This window comes from Myotis daubentonii, chromosome 16 (assembly GCF_963259705.1).
Source record: "Myotis daubentonii chromosome 16, mMyoDau2.1, whole genome shotgun sequence".
NCBI classification, from domain to species: domain Eukaryota; kingdom Metazoa; phylum Chordata; class Mammalia; order Chiroptera; family Vespertilionidae; genus Myotis; species Myotis daubentonii.
Genome location: NC_081855.1, coordinates 45661859 through 45677841, shown reverse-complemented (window position 1 = coordinate 45677841; position 15983 = coordinate 45661859). Strand labels below are relative to the sequence as shown.

Below are 15983 nucleotides of genomic sequence, written 5' to 3'. Positions count from 1 at the left end.
ACCGTGGGCCCCTCCTCCTGCCCTTCCGCCTCCTCCTTCATGCTCTGTGACACCGGTGACCCGATTGCCCACGACAGCTCCGTCCGCTGTCCGCCCCGCCTCACCCCTCTACCCGCCTCCCCCAGGACACCCTCCGGGACTGCGACCAGGAGTCCACCTGCTACAACACGGTCATCTCGCCCATCTACTTCGTGTCCTTCGTGCTGACGGCCCAGTTTGTGCTGGTCAACGTGGTGATCGCCGTGCTGATGAAACACCTGGAGGAGAGCAACAAGGAGGCCAAGGAGGAGGCCGAGCTGGAGGCCGAGCTGGAGCTGGAGATGAAGCCGCTCAGCCCGCAGCCCCACTCGCCGCTGGGCAGCCCCTTCCTCTGGCCCGGGGCCGAGGGCCCCGACAGCCCCAAGCCTGGGGCCCCGCACGCCGTGACCCACGCCGGCGCGGCCTCCTCTCGCTACTCCCTGGAGCCCCTCACGGTGAGCACACATCCCCCCCTGCTCGAGGGGGTGTGGGGGGACGGAGACAGGTGGGTGGGTGGCCAGTGGCTCGGTGGGTGGTACACAGGGAGTGGGCAGCACAGCTGACCCCAGGGCTCCCCCTGGCCTCCTGCTGCTCCTGCCCGGATGTGGAGGGGCCAGCAGTCCCCGGCCCAGCCCCGCGATGGCAGCCCACACTCACTGCCCAGGGCCGCACATGTGCTGGCTCACTCATCCCCGAGCCTCCGCCGGCCTGGCCTCCCCTTCCTGGCTCTCAGGTTCAAGGCTAAGTTTTCTGTTTCCTTCCTGTTTCTTTCTTACCCTTGCCCGATTACCAAACCTCTTTCCTTCCCACCCTCGACCTGCCTGATTCCATCTCTCCATCCTTTTCCCCAATCCTCTCTTTCCTTCTCCCTCTCCCCGTGGGCTCTTATCTTCCATCTCCCATCTCTCCTTCCTCTTCCCACCCCTCTCTCTTCCCCACCACGCCCTTCCCTCCTCCTCCTCCTCCTCCTCCGGCTCTTTGTTGCTGTGTGTGCACACACACGTGTGTGTGTGCGTGTGTGTGTGTGTGTGTGTGTGTGTGTCCTTCTCTTTCTCCCTCTGTGTCTCTGGTCAATCCCCTGTCCCCTCACTGCCCCTCTGACCCCTGTTCCCTGACTCTCCGGCTCCCCCTATGGGCTGGTCCTTCCCAGGACAGACAGATGTTTGACACCATATCCCTGCTGATCCAGAGCTCCCTGGAGGGGGAGCTGAAGCTGATGGACGAGCTGGCAGGCCCAGAGGGCCAGCCCTCTGCCTTCCCTCCAGCCAGCAGCCCGGGTGGCTCCGACCCACAGGTTACTGTGCCCGTGCTGTGCCTCCTTCCCTGGCCCTGCGAGCTGTGCCGTGCTGTACCTGCTTCTGGGAGGTGGGGCGTGTCCTGCGCGCTGGGGGCCTGGAGAAAGAGCAGCCTGAGGGCCGCAGCTGGGCTTCGGGCTTGGCAGGAGGCACCGGGGGTCCCTCCGCCTGAGACAGGCTCTGGATCACACAGTTGGAAGGGAGGGTGCGGAGATGGGACTCTGAGTGAGAGGATGGATGGAGACGGGGTTTGGAGAGAGCACTGGGGAGAAAGACCCTGAACAGGAGAGGGGGCTGGGACAGGGCGTGGAGGAGGTGAGGCGCCAGGCCCAGGGGGGGGGGGAAGGCCTCTGGGAGCAGAGCCGGTGGCGAGGGGACCCACTAAGGGACACGCTCAGGCCACCGTCTCCCTTCTCCGAACCCACCAGCCACCCCCGTCCTCTGTTTTGGAGGCGTTTGAAGCCACGGGACCCCCTGGGCATGAGGGGTGCGGTCAGGAGCCCGTGGATGCCGACCTGGCCCCGAGAAGAACGAAGGCTGCAGCTGGGAGTGGACTCTGGGACTCGGGTGTGACATACGGCTCGGCTTCCTCCTCAAGCCCAGCCCCTCCCACGGTGCCACGGGTTTTTCTCCCCCCGTCCCATCTAGACGTGGATCTCCTGCTTTCTGGGGTCCTCCTCTTCTCCCCCCGTGGCCTCTCTGGCTGCCCTTGACCCCCTCCACGTGGCAGAGTACCCCCCACCCCTCTCCTAGGCTAGGGGCTGCGGCAGACCTGGAAACAGGTGTCAGCTGGAGACAGAAAAGCCTCGAGTCCCACAGGCCCTGTGGGGTGAAGGGGTGGACAGGCAGGTTCCCAGAGTCTGGGATACCTGCATCCTGATCCAGAGAAATGTACAGAGACCCTCCCAGGGGAAGGGGCCTGGCCTCCAGGGTCTCAGAGGGGCTGTAGGGACCTGAACCTGGCCAAGCCCTAGAGTGACCAGAGGGAGCGGGAGTCCTTCCTGAGCCGCCCCTCCCGAAGGAGGCCCGTGGGGAAAGGTGCTGAGAGAGAGGAGGAGGTGATGGGAAGGGGTCCCCGCTGCCCCCCAGGGTCCTGTAGGCACTGAGGTTGCCCCCAGTGGGTTCCAGGTGAGACAGCCCGCTGGTGTGGCAGCCCACCAGGTGTGTCCAGTGCAGGCTGGCAAGAGGAGAGCATCTCCCAGAGCCCAAGCCATGCCAGCAGGCGGAGGAGGCCCCGGGAGGGGAGAAGCCGGAATCCGGGGCAGGCCAAGTCCTGCCAGGCTTTTGGAAGCGGAGAGAATAGGCAGAAAGCAGTCATCAGATCGGCGGCTTTGTCCCCAGCACCCCCCCCCCCCCCACGCCGCCGCTGTCTGTGCTGAGAGCAGAGAGGCGTGTTGCTGGCCTTTCTGAATTTTTTTCCCCTGGAATCTTCATGAGAGTCTAAAGCCCTCCTCATCCTGCTCCCTCCCCGGGGGGGGGGGGGGGGCTGTTAGGTTCCTGGGGTATCTCTAGAATACGTCTCTGTGTCTCCTGCTTTGTCATTGTTTGCTCTGGCCCTTTGGTGCCTGCTGCAGCCTCTCTGATCAGAGTGGGGGTTTGAGGTGGGGGGGGGAGCTGTCAGTTGACTCAGGAAGCCGGTGGGGAGAGAGAAGGGAGGCCCCTTTTCCCTGTGCTTCGTGGAAAGGGGGCAGAGGGGCTCTGTGTACGTGCGTGTGCGTTGCATGTGTGTGCGTGAGCGCTCTCCGTCCTGGTTTCTCATGCCTGCTCATCTCTCTCCCTGTCTAGATCCCTCTAGCTGAGATGGAGGCTCTGTCTCTGACGTCAGAGATTGTGTCTGAACCGTCCTGCTCTCTAGCTCTGACGGATGACTCTTTGCCTGATGACACTCACACACTCTTACTTAGTGCCCCGGAGAGCAATGTACATGCACAGCCCCTCACTGCTCCCCCAGCCTCCCCGGGGGCTGGGCTGGCTGCCGGGCTCCAGATCCCTGCCCCCTCCCCTGTCACGGCCCCACGCAGAGGCACAGGCACAGGCACAAGCACCGGCACTTGGTGCCCCAGGCTGTTAGGGCTCTCGGGTCCCCCACTGTGGACAAAGAAATGAGATCATATGCAATCAGGGCCTCCCCCAGAAGGGCCCAGGGGCTGCCGTTGTGAAAGGGTTAATCCGGACCCACAGGAGTGACACAGCCCAAAGTAGAGGTGGCCTCAGGCAGCTGACCAAAGGGCCTGCCTCGATGCAGAACCAGCCTCCGGGTTTGGAGCCCTGTGCCAGCCAGCCCTCCCCCTCCCTGCCCCCCTCTTTCCCACCTGCCCTCCCTCCCCACCCCACCCCCCGCCATCTGCCACCACGTAGTGGGTAAGAGCCACATTTCTGCTGCCACCATCTTGCCCTTTTCCGATGGGGCGGGGGGGGGGGGGCGGGGGGCGTCCTGTCCTCTCTGTCCCTGTCCCTGTGTGTCCCTGTGTCCGGGGGCTTCTTTGTGTTTTGACAGCTTCTCCACCCTTGCCCGACCCCTGGTCCCTTCTGACTACGAGCAGCCCCCTGCTCCCACCCTTCGCCTTTCTCTTAGGACTTAAGAGGGGACTGGGACCCCCTTCCTCACAGCAGGGCTCTGTCCCTAGGGGTCTTGGGGTGGGTGCAGAAGTGGAACCTGAGCTGAGAGGGGGAAGCAAAGGAACCACACTGTCTTCAACACAGCCATTTCCGGCCTGGTGGCTGCTCAGCCGGCTGGGCCCGTGTGGGACCCTCCAGCCGCTCTGAGAACTGGGAACAGACCGGGGGAGGGAGAAGTCTCTTGGGAGCAAACCTCGTCTCCCTCTGGCTGGGGTCAAAGGCTGGTTCCTGCCTTTCTTTGAAATAGATTCCAGGCACCCACCTTAACCCCCGTCTCCCCACTGAGGAGGACCTGAGTGCCCAGCCCACCCCCATGGTGTGATTAAAAGGGGAGAGGGAGACAGGCGGGTAAGCCAGCTGTGACACCCCCTAAAGTTCATGTTGTTCAACCTGTTCACTCGGCCCACGCCCAGTACTGGGTGCTGAGGCCGCCTTCAAAATTGGATGGAGACCTAGAAGGCAGTCCCAGCTGCCCAGTCTCCCCCATTCCCAGTCCCCCCACAGCCCCAGCAAGGAGGACTGCGGGATGCTGGTAGCTTTTCATCCTCCCTGTGGTCCTTCGGCCCCTCTCAGTGGGGCCTTGAGGATGAGCTCTTCAACCAGGCTGGGGGCTGGGGGCTGCTCTCCTTCCTTTAGACACCTCCTCACCCTCCACCCCCCCCCCCCGCCCCCCGGAGGCTCCAAGGGTTACAGTGTGGATGGTTTTGTGGGGCCAGGGCCTCCTCCCGCCTCCCTCCTCCCTGTGTGTGGAGGGCTCCTCCATGTGTCTGCCCTTCTGCCTGACACATCCCATCACCACCTTGTCCGAGAAGGGGGTGGGGGCCGGGGCCTTGGGCGGTGGCGGGGACGGGGGGTGGGGAGCTTTTGGCCTGTGCTGTCCATCTCTGCCTCAGTCACCCAATCTGGATGCCCCCTCTTCCGCCCACCTCCCTCCCCTGTTTCTTTTGCAGAGGAGGCCCCACCCGGGGGAGGTGCCAGACCCGCTGAGCTTGCGAAAGTCCGGGGTCAGCCGCACGCACTCTCTGCCCAACGACAGCTACATGTGCCGCGATGGAAGCACGGCCGAGGGGTCCCTGGGGCACGGGAGCTGGGGGCTCCCCAAAGCTCAGTCAGGTACCAGGGCCCGGGGCAAGCCAGCGTGGCTCACACTGGGGACCTCGTCCTTGACGAGGCTCCATCCTAACCTGGGGGGAAACTGAGGCAGCCAACGAGGGCTCTCCTACTCCTGAGGAGCCCCCAGCCCCTGCCTGAGGGAGGTGGCTTTCGAACAGGGTGAGGGGTCTGTGGTAAGGGGGGAGGCCCTGATGGGGGCGCGGAGAGAGGAAGGGAGGGGACTCAGGTGGGAGCCAGACTGGCCGGCCCTTCACCTCTTCTCTTTCCTCCTTCCCCTGTCCTGCCCCCTCACCCCGCAGGCTCTGTCTTGTCCGTTCACTCCCAGCCAGCAGACACCAGCTACATCCTGCAGCTTCCCAAAGATGCTCCCCATCTGCTCCAGCCCCACGGCGCCCCCACGTGGGGCACCATCCCCAAACTGCCCCCGCCCGGCCGCTCCCCTTTGGCTCAGAGGCCTCTGAGGCGCCAGGTAAGCTGATGTGGAGGTGGGCCTGGGCCTGAGGGCTAGCCTCTCTGCCGGGAGTCCCGGGTTGTTGGTGATGACCAGGGTTGCCGATTCCATTCTCCCAGCAAACACTGACTCTGAGGCAGTGACAGGCCAGGCCAGGCGCCAGGACACAAAGCCAGACCAAGCAGAGGTGGTCTGTGACCGCTCGGACTTTGCCCTCCTCCCCTGTTCACTGAGGAAGCCCGGAGCCCAGAGGGGGCCAAGGTTGCCCAGGGACGCAGGACAAGTTGGAGATGAGCCAGGCTTCTGACTCTCTTTTCCCGACCCACAGCCGCCTCCCTGTTCTCTGTATTTCTAGACCTAGCTAAGGGGCACAAGGCACATTTTTTAAAATATATATGTTTTTATTGATTTCAGAGAGGAAGGGAGAAGGAGAGAGAGATAGAAACATCCATGATGAGAGAGAATCATTGATCGGCTGCCTCCTGCACGCCCCCGACTGGGGATGGAGCCCACAACCCAGGGCATGTGCCCTGACCGGGAATCGAACTGTGACCTCCTGGTTCATAGGTCGACGCTCAACCACTGAGCCGCACCGGCTGGGCACGAGGCACATTTCAGGTGTCTCCATCTTTGGCCAAGCCTGGGGCCCACCTTCTGGAGCCCACACTCCAGGGGCCCAGAGCAGAGGCTCATGTAGCCAGGCGAGGCTTGTGTGTCCACCAGCAACAAGCCCACAGCCCAGGCGGTGTGTGTCCTTATGCCTGAGCACGGCCACGTGAGAATCTGCTCAATCCCACCCACCGGGGGAACAGGTACAGTCCCCATCCATCCTGTAAATATTCACTGAGCAGTCCCTGTGTGCCAGGCCCCGGGGAGACGGACAAATGAGACAGCCCCTGCCCCCCAGAGCTCAGGGTGTGATCGTAGACATACACCCCACCGGATCTCTGCGGTGACAGGTCACGGGCCAAGATGCTCATGGGCCCAGTGCAGCAGGGAGCAAAGACGAGGAAGGGGTCCATCTTATTGGAGGGTAGAGACTGTCGGGCTGTACATCACAGAGGACCGGAGCCCATAGAGTTGAGGGCTTAAGGCCAAAGAGGCAGGGAGGCATGAGGGAGCCGGCTGGAGAGTAGAGCTGGCCCAGTGCCTCCTTGTGTCCTGGGGGCTGGGAATTGCAGGCTTGGGGGAGACACCGAGGAGGGCAGCGGCCAGAGGGCCCGATGCACATGGCCCGTATCTCTCCACAAGAGCCAATACTGGACCCTCCGTTAGGGTGGTCCTGCAGCTCCCTGGACGGGGAGGAGGGGGCTCGCTGGCTTGTCTGGAGGAACAGCTAATGGGGGAGAGGAAGTCCCCAGGCTGAGCCCTCCCCCCACCCCATACAGGCAGCAATAAGGACCGATTCCCTGGACGTTCAGGGCCTGGGCAGCAGGGAGGACCTGCTGTCAGAGGTGAGTGGGCCCTCCCCGCCTCTGGCCCGGACCTCCTCCTTCTGGGGCCAGCCGAGCACCCCGGTGCAGCACTCCCGCAGCCAGAGCAAGATCTTGAAGCACACGCACTTGCCAGCCCCCTGCCCGGGACCAGAACCCACCTGGGACAAAAGCCCGCTGGAGGCCAGAAGCAGCTTAGAGCTGGACACGGAGCTGAGCTGGGTTTCAGGAGACCTCCTGCAGGCGGGCGGCCAGGAGGCGCCCCCTTCCCCGCGGGACCTGAAGAAGTGCTACAGCGTGGAGGCGCAGAGCTGCGGGCGCCGGCCCGCGTCCTGGCTGGAGGAGCAGAGGAGGCACTCCATTGCTGTCAGCTGCCTGGACAGTGGCTCCCAACCCCACCTGGACCCCGGCCCCTCGGGCCTCGGGGGGCCACCTCTTGGGGGGCCTGGGAGCCGGCCCAAGAAAAAACTCAGTCCGCCCAGTATCTCTATAGACCCCCCCCAGGGCCAGGGCGCTCGGCCCCCACCCAGCCCTGGCATCTGCCTCCGGAGGAGGGCTCCGTCCAGCGACTCCAAGGATCTCTCGGCCTCCGGCCCCCCTGACAGCATGGCTGCCTCGCCCTCCCCAAAGAAAGACACGCTGGGCGTCTCCGGTTTCTCCTCTGACCCGGCAGACCTGGACCCCTGAGTCCTGCCCCCCCTCTCCCACTCACCTTTCTCCACTGGGTGCCAAATCCTCGCTCCTCCTCTTGGGCTATATTCCTGACAAAAGTTCCATGTGGACACCCAAGAGGCGCCCCTCCCTGCCTCAGTGGCACTGGGCACTGGCCACTGCAGGATTCCCAGCGAGTGGGGAGCAGCAGCCCTGCCCACCCTGGCTCCAAGCAGGAAGAGAAGCCCAGTGTCGCTGAGGTTCCCGACACCAGGAGCTGTTGGGAGAAAGCAATACGTTTGTGCAGAATCTATGTATATTCTATTTTATTAAATTAATTGAATCTAGTATATGCGGGATGTACGGCGTTTTGTGACTGGGGAGACTTGTTTCCTTCCACTTTTATGTGTCTCAGAATATTTTTGAGGCGAAGGCGTCTGCCTCGGCTATTTTAACCTAAAACCACCAGTGTAGTTACACTCTCTCTTCTTGCAAAGCACAAGCTGGGACGGCGAGTGCATCACAGCCCTGACGGCGACCCATCTTCCGCGGAGAGCGAGGACCGTTTTGGAAACTGTAATGTAACTTATTTTCTCCTTAAACCTCGTCATCATTTTCTGTAGGAAAAAAAAAAAGAGAGAAAAAGAAAAAAAATATAAGATTTTACAAATGAAATGAAACCTTTTTATATATACATACATACATATCTATATCTATATATCTATATCTATATAATAAAGTAATTTTCCAAAATAAAGCTAATCACGGTCCAGAGTAAAAGCACAAGGCACAGTTAGGCATTTCCGGCCGGCACTGGGGAGAGATTCCTGGAGGTGGGGAGTGGGCGGTGGGGAGGGAAGGGGCCAAAGCTGCCTCTGCATGTGTGTGCACGCGTGTGTGCGCATGAGTGTGTATATGATTGTGTATGTGTGTGTATGTGAGGGGGTGTGTGTATAAGTGGTATGAGTGTATTGTGAGTGTGTGTATGCGTGGGTGTGTGTGGATGTGTATGAGTATGTGTGTATGTGTGAGTGTATATGAGTGTGTATATGAGTGTATATGAGTGTGTAAGTGTATGAGTGTGTATGTGAGGGTGTGTGTGTATAAGTGGTATGAGTGTATTATGAGTGTGTGTATATGAGTGGGTGTGAGTGGATGTGTATGAGTGTGTGTATGTGTGAGTGTATATGAGTGTGTATATATGATTGTGTATGAGTGTGTAAGTGTATGAGTGTGTATGTGAGGGTGTGTATGTATAAGTGGTATGAGTGTATTGTGAGTGTGTGTGTATATAAGTGAGTGGATGTGTGTGAGTGTATATATATGAGTGAATGGATATGAGTGGATGTGTGTGTATATGTGAGTATATGTGTATGTGTTCGTGTCTGAGGCAAAGAGAACCCAAATGCCTCTCCCTGGAGCGCTGCAGCCTCCGGCCTGACCTCCCTCCCAGGCAGAGGAGGAGGGGAGAAGCCCACCCCTCTGGAGGCGGAAGGCTGGGCCGGCAGGATCCACTCGGCTTCTATCAAAGCGTTATCACTGCTTCCTCTGAGCCAGGCAGCTCTGAATGTAATTCCAGATTAACTCTTATTTCTGCTGACAGCTATCAGCCTCGCACTGAAAGCTGGAAATGGGCATAATGAAGCTGTTTTGGTTAATGGGGCCGAGTGAGGCTGGGAGAGGCAGCCTCAGCTGCTGAGATCCCACCCCTGGGCTGGTGGGGGAGGGGCCGTGCTGCTGGCTTGGCCTTCCCAGGCGTCCGCAGGGCAACCTCAGCAGCCTGGCTTCAGCCTCCCAAGTTGCCGGAGTCACTGACCCGCGCTGCAGGGACCAGCCCATCGGGACAGGCGATGGATTAAGCTATGGAAACAGAGGGCTGCTGTCCCCCAAGTCGAGGGGACCAGGGCCAGGTGTCCAGTGGAACTGGTAGGTGGAGAAGCCAGGCTGCTGAGCGGGGAACTGGCCCCTGGGGCTGATGAGTGAGTACCCACAAGGTGTTCATGCTGCCTGCTGCCGCCGGCCCAGTGGGAGCAAGCAGAGGAGGGAGGGAGGGGAAGGAGGGGCAGGAAGAAGGGAAGAGGAGGCGGGGCTGTCGACCTGGCCCAGAACCTCCTTTCTGGTGCTACCGCGGGCAATAGTCTCTGGTCTGAAACCCTGGTGCCAAAAGGCGGCGCTCAACCAGCCTGTTTCCTGCTGGCCACCCAACCCCACTCCCGTCAACATGCCCAGCACCTTCAGCCTCCAGGATTCTTGAAACTTCGACAGCAGCTGGCAGCTCTCACTGACAGCTCCTCCCCGTCTGAACCTGGGACCAGGGGGGCAGCGGGTGGGTGCCAGACTGCTGGCGATGAACCTGGATGCTTTTTCCAACCTGGTGTTTCCTAACCTGGACAGAAATAATACCACTCCTTAAAGCAAACACCTGGTTTGATTCTCTTGGAGTTTAATCCAAAAACCTGCAATAATGTCAAATCCTATTTTCTCTTGTCCTCCTTGGGTGGGGAAGGGGCGGGGGGGGGGGGAGCTCATAGAAGCTGCCTTCTTTTTTTTTTTTTTGCCAAACTGTACAAAATTCCTAGAGTTTTGTGACCTAGGCTTGCAGATTAAGCTTTTCTATTTTTGTAGAATCCTGTAGCTGTCTATTCCTTAGTAGGGGTGGGGCGTGGGGAGGGGGTTCTGAGGCCTTCTTTCCTCTAATAGTTGGAGGATTCTGGGTCAAGATGAAGCCAGAGAGCTAAGCTGACACCCTGTCCCCTCCATCCCGGCCCAGGGCCCCTCAGCCTCAAAGTGGATATCTGGGGGAGGGAATTGTGGCATCTCCCCTAACAATGTAAAGTCTTTATCAATGATGGAAACTGTTGTGAGTTTGAAATGGAAAATAATGGCACTACTGACTCTGATGAACAGTAGTAATAATAACAATGATGCTCACCTCCTGCTGCTTGTGTGGATGGGTTTTTATTCGGCTCCAGGATACCGGGGCAGGAAGCAGAGGGGTGTGAGGAGGCTGGGGGTGGGAGGGGCGGGTGGGGAGGCAGCAGGTCTTGAATTAGTGCCTCCAGGGGCAGAGGTGGAACTGACTAGGAACTTCAGGGATGTGGGGGCTTTGGGAGGTAAGACCATCTATCCTGGCACATCTGCTCTGCGCCCTCTCCCTGGGGGTTCAGAAGAAATCGTGTCAACAGCTGCGAGGCCCCCACCTCAGGCTTGGCGGCTTCTGCTTCCTCTACCCCCAGGCCCCAGGAAAAGGTCTGTCTGGGGGTAGGGAACTGGGAAGAGGGGTGAGCTGAGCTGGTGCCAAAAACAAACCTGAGACTCACCGGCAGTCTCGCACTTACTCCTCACAACACGCCGGCGAGGGATGTACCATTGCTCTCATTTGCCCATGAGGCTACGGCTTCAGAGAGGTTCCGTGCTTTGCCCGAGGTCACGCAGCCAGGAGGTGGCAGACTTCATGCGAGGTCTGGCCAACCTGCGGCCCACTGGCTTCACACTACCCCGGCCTCTTCTCCTTGTGGAGGGCATGGGGAATGGTGCAACGTGCCTTGCCGGGGTGGCCTTTTCCAAAGCGATATCACTTGTGTTCATAGAAATGTACATGTGACCTCCCAGCCTGGCACACCTGGAGGCTTGGAGCAGCCACAGCCCTCCACCTTGCATGCGGAGAGAGGTTCGACCACAGCAAAAGGCGTCCCTAAGCTCCGGGTGCTTGTGCAAGGGCTGGCCAAGGCTGGCTCTGCGATCACCCAGTTTCCCAGAAACCACCTTTCCCTGACGTAATGCCGCCCTCCCACCCCCTTCCTCCCAGCCCCTTGTCTCTTTTGTCCTCTCCCCGTGCCCCACTCAGACCTCCATCATCATCCGTAGTCCCCACCCACCACAGCCTGGTGCCCCATGGCCTCCTCTCTGCTCTCCTGGGCTAGCTGAGCGGCCTGACCTGTAGGGCTGGCGACAGCAGTATAGTGAGGGCATCAGACACCAGATGCAGCACCAGCCACCTACACCTGGTGCCACCCCACCCAGTGCCCCTTCTGCAGAGGTACGAAGCCAGGGAGAGGACACCAACACATGGACACCCTCTATGGACAGGTGCTCTGCATACTCCGTCCCCAAAGGAGCAAACAGGCTCACAGGGCCCAATGAAGGGCTTGTCTGTGGTTGGAGAAGCCGGGCCATCAGAGTGCTAAGCCTCCAGGGATCCCTGCCTAAGGCCAGTGACCAGGGCTAAGCGAATCCAAACAGTGGTTTCTAGGAGGGGAGTTAACTCTCCAAAGTGGGTTTAGTTGTGGGCTGGTGTCCTGCTCTGAGGGCACAGCAAAGTAGATGAAGGAGGTGGCAGCTCCAGCGAATGCCCAGGTGGGAATTCTGCCAGGGAACACTGAAACTGTCTTAGCCCTGGTCCAGGTGTGGGAAATGCTGACTGTGGCCCACAGAGCTAATTAATTCTTCTTGTCTTGGAAATTCCTGAATCGGGCACAGCAGCCGGTGCTTACATGCATGCCAAATCAGATCAAGTGCAGGCTGGGGGCAGAGAGCCAACCTCGCTGAGGCCAGGAGTGGGATCAGTGTGGCCTCCACCAGGCTGGGGTCTGGAGGAAGCAGCAGAGAAGGGGGAGGTTGGAGTTTGGGAACTGGAGGCGGGTGGGGGTGCTCCGGACCTTCAAGGAGACACGAGGGGCTGAAATGAATCAGGCAGTGATCGGAGGGGAGAGCTAGAAGCCTGCCTTTGCCATTCCACACCCACCCCCTTGTCTTGTCAGTTCCCATCTGACTCTCCTTTGCAGCATTTCCTGTCCTTGGGCCTCCCTGTCCCCACCTTGCTCTGCTTTCTTCTGTTCTCTGTTGTCATTCCTGCTCAGAGCTGTACCTTGAAATCATCTTTTCATCTCCCTGCCAGGAAATCCCCTTGCTGGCTTCCCCTGGGATGCTCCCTGGCAGGGGAGGCGCAGCACATGCTCTGTCCATCCTGCCTGGAGCTGCAGTCAGCTGGGGAGGGAGGCTGGGGCTGGGGCACTCAAGCTGAAGGAGGTTCGGTCCCTCCCTTTGCTGCAGCCCAACCCACAGGTCATTATTGCTCCTCTTAGGAGCCTCCAGCTGGAAAATCTGGTCTGAAAGCTCAAAGCGGAGTGGACAGTGCCCATAGTGTGTGTGCTAATGCCACGGTGGCCCTGCCACCTACGACCTCCTTTTAGGACATGAAATACTGTGTTAAAGGCAAATGGCACCAAATATTAGACCTCGGTCCTTGAGTGTGGCTAAGGAAGCATTCAGAACCGAGACGCAAAAACAAGCAAAGGTTTATTTTTAGAAAGTCACCGAGGTAGAAGAAGTGAGTGAGCCAGCTGGGTTGTATGAGCTCAGGAAACAAGTTACAGAGGCCAAAGAAGGGCCCCTGGAGCTTAGGGAAAAGAAAGACAAAACGCACCAGAGGGAGGGAGAGGGGGACAGGTATGGGTGAGCTCCAGAGAGCAAGAGAGAGCTGGCTCCTTGTCTTAAGGCAGCGGTTCTCAACCTGTGGGTCGCGACCCCTTTGGGGGTCGAACGACCCTTTCACAGGGGTCGCCTAAGACCATCGGAAAGCACATATATAATTACATATTGTTTTTGTGATTGATCACTATGCTTTAATTATGTTCAATTTGTAACATTGAAATTGGGGGTCACCACAACATGAGGAGCTGTATTAAAGGGTCGCGGCATTAGGAAGGTTGAGAACCACTGTCTTAAGGGCTTTCATCTGAAGGCCCCAGCAAGATTGTAATAGAATATTCATTAGTTTTCCAGGTGTATCTCCTCAGTGTCATGGTCTCCACTGATTGGTTGGCTTGAGGGGAGGGGCGCGGGACGGGGGATCTTTAGTCATGGCAGCTGGTCCAGCCATTTCATTGCTGCTTTTCTGGGCCTGGAGCTAACATACAACTGAAGCCTAGACTTTGTCTCCGTGGTCCACAGACCAGAGCCTTTGTTCCTAGGATTATTTGATGTGGGTCAGAACCTCATTGTCTTGAGCTTGACGCTTCAGGGTGTAGTCCTGCAAGGACTTGTATGGGGACCATGTGAGGCTTTTCTCCGGTCCCCTTCTTCCTCCTCTAAGGGGGTCTACCACATGATTAGAGACATGCTAGGGGAGCGAAGGTCTGGGGGAGGTCTGAACTGCATGACCAGCGATATGCTAGAGGAGGAGAGGTCACCGGGTGGGGAGGCCCGACAATACTTCTTTTCCCAGTGTAGGGGAGCTCACTTTAAAGATGCAGTACGGCCCTGACCGGTTTGGCTCAGTGGATGGAGCGTCGGCCTGCGGACTGAAGGGTGCCGGGTTCGGGTTTGATTCTGGTCAGGGGCATGTGCCTTGGTTGCAGGCACGTGCCCAGTGGGGAGTGTGCAGGAGGCAGCTGATCAATGTTTCTAACTCTCTATCCCTCTCCTTTCCTCTCTGTAAAAAAATAAAATATGTATTAAAAAAAAAAAAAAAGATGTGGTATGGCTCCAGCAGTAAAGGTCTCTGGGAGATGTTGAACTCTTTGTGGCTGTTTAACTCCCTGTAACCTCATGCTTGGCTGACTACCCCAAAAACTGGAATGCTGCCCCAAGATGAACACCAGCCCCCGGGAAGGAGGTTAATGAATGTATAGAATGTCATAACTGCCTGATGTTATCTTTAACTTTCCTTTTAATTAGTGATTCATTGTTCTCTGGGAGGGCCACACAACTACCCGCTATCTGGGTCTCCTATAACCCCGCTATGAACCCCCTTTAAAAGGGACCCTGTCCTGGGGCAGGGGGGTGTGGATTCTTCCTGGCCCGCACGCCACCCCTGGAGGTAGCTGTTTTGCCCTTGTATGTGTGTCTTATTAAAGCTCTTATGAACTTGGATAAGGCTATGGGGCAGTTCTTCAGAATCGATCCTGAATTTAGACTTTTTGGGCTTAACACCCAGTTTCGCCTGGAATCTGGGACTTCCTGCCCTGATGAGCTTCTGTACCCCGCCTAGCGTTCCTGCTCTGCTCACGCCTGTCTAACTGCCTGCTGTCCCCCTCCGTTAGCCAGTCAGCAAACATTTCCTGAGGACCGGCGTTGCCAGGCACTGTCCTGGATGCTGAGGATACAGCCATAAACAAGCATTGGTTCTTACCCACTGTCTTCTGGGGTAGGTAAGCCAGACACTGGGTGATACAACACAGGGAGGGAGGGAGGGAGGGCTGTGCAGAGGAGGGTCCCAGAGCTGGTCCTCTCCCCTGACCAGGCTGAAATGGATGTAATTAACACATGTCAGGTGCTGACTCAGTGTGCCTGCAACGTGCTTGCTGTTTTACATTCCTTTCCCACTTAATCCTCAAAGTAACCCTAGGAGGTCGGTACTGGGATTACCCCTGTTTGACAAAGTGAAAGTGGAAGGCAGAGTGACACTAAAGAGACGCCCGCAAGACCAGGGAGCCAGGCTGGCAGCAATGTAGGGGAACCACCCCTGATGCGAAACCCCTGCCCTGCCCTCCCCTGTGCACATGGTGGTGGGTGTCTGCTGTTCGCCGGGAACTGTGGGAGGGGTAGCCTTCTGGATTGTCTGGGAAGACAAGTCTACCCATTTTACAGATCAGGAGACTGAGCTGCAGAGATGAAGTGACCTTCTCAGGGACCTATTCCCAGAGAAAGTCTTGCTAGGTCCCTCTGGGTCTCAGTGACTCACCAGGCCCCACAGTGTTGTGCGGGGCGGGAGCGGGCGGGAGCCCCTTGGAAACAGACCTGCTCCCTGTAACCTGCTCCGGTCCCATCAGCCTCAGGACCTGGAGCGGCATCTCTCCCACGCGGCCCGGTGGCCACTCGGGGGCTGTCACCGTGTCAAGGACTCCCCACCCCCACCATCACCGCTGCCCCAAAGTCCCTCCCGGAGCCGCAGCCTCAGCGAAGCTCGGGTACAATCGCGGAGCGGAGCTGCCAGAATTAGACCCAAAGGGCCTGCGGGTAGGGCTCGGCGGGGCGGGCCGGGCCGGGGCGGAGCGCCGGGCGGAGGAGGCTCTGGCGCCAGCGGCGTCCCAGGCTGGGTCGGGACCGCGCTCGCCAGCCTCGCCGCGCGCCTCGGCCCCATGGACGCCCTGTGCGGCTCCGGGGAGTTCGGCTCCAAGTTCTGGGTAAGGAGGTGTCTCGGGTCCGAGCGCGCGCCCCTGCAAGCCTCCGAGACCGCACTGGGGAGGGGGCCGAGCGGCGCCGGGGAGGGTGCAGACCGCCCCGCTCAGAGCCGGTCCCTCGGGGCGCCCGGGAAGTGCCCTGCCCTGCCCTCCCCCGCCGCGTGGAGGAGCTGGGACCGCGGCGCTCGGCTCCTGGGGCGCAGTGGGTGGCGTTCGGAATCGGAAGGTGCCCCCACTTGCCGCCTCGCCTGGGGCTGGCCGCAGGGTGCGGGCTGAGGGC

The 15983-nt window shown here is 59.2% G+C and overlaps 2 protein-coding genes across 19 annotated transcripts in view; both read left to right on the top strand.

Annotated features, from left to right (window-relative positions):
* Positions 1-8342, top strand: part of CACNA1G (calcium voltage-gated channel subunit alpha1 G) — a 64531-nt gene extending 56189 nt beyond the window's left edge. For 6 of the 15 annotated variants that reach the window (XM_059670606.1, XM_059670603.1, XM_059670605.1 and 3 more), the window contains 4 exons: positions 126-473; positions 4883-5045; positions 5345-5514; positions 6885-8342. In XM_059670606.1, coding sequence (XP_059526589.1) covers positions 126-473; positions 4883-5045; positions 5345-5514; positions 6885-7616 — 1413 coding nt within the window. In that variant the 3' untranslated portion in view covers positions 7617-8342. Of the gene's footprint in view, positions 1-125; positions 474-1168; positions 1313-3098; positions 3234-4882; positions 5046-5344; positions 5515-6884 lie in introns of all 15 variants that reach the window. The other 9 variants (XM_059670594.1, XM_059670595.1, XM_059670592.1 and 6 more) reach the window with 2 other exon arrangements.
* A 7206-nt stretch (positions 8343-15548) lies between these two features.
* Positions 15549-15983, top strand: part of ABCC3 (ATP binding cassette subfamily C member 3) — a 48410-nt gene continuing 47975 nt past the window's right edge. For all 4 annotated transcript variants that reach the window (XR_009449280.1, XR_009449281.1, XM_059670588.1 and 1 more), the window contains exon 1: positions 15549-15706. Coding sequence is in view for 2 of the 4 variants with exons in the window: in XM_059670588.1 (XP_059526571.1) it covers positions 15662-15706 (45 nt within the window). In the remaining 2 variants the exon portion in view is untranslated. The remainder of the gene's footprint in view (positions 15707-15983) is intronic.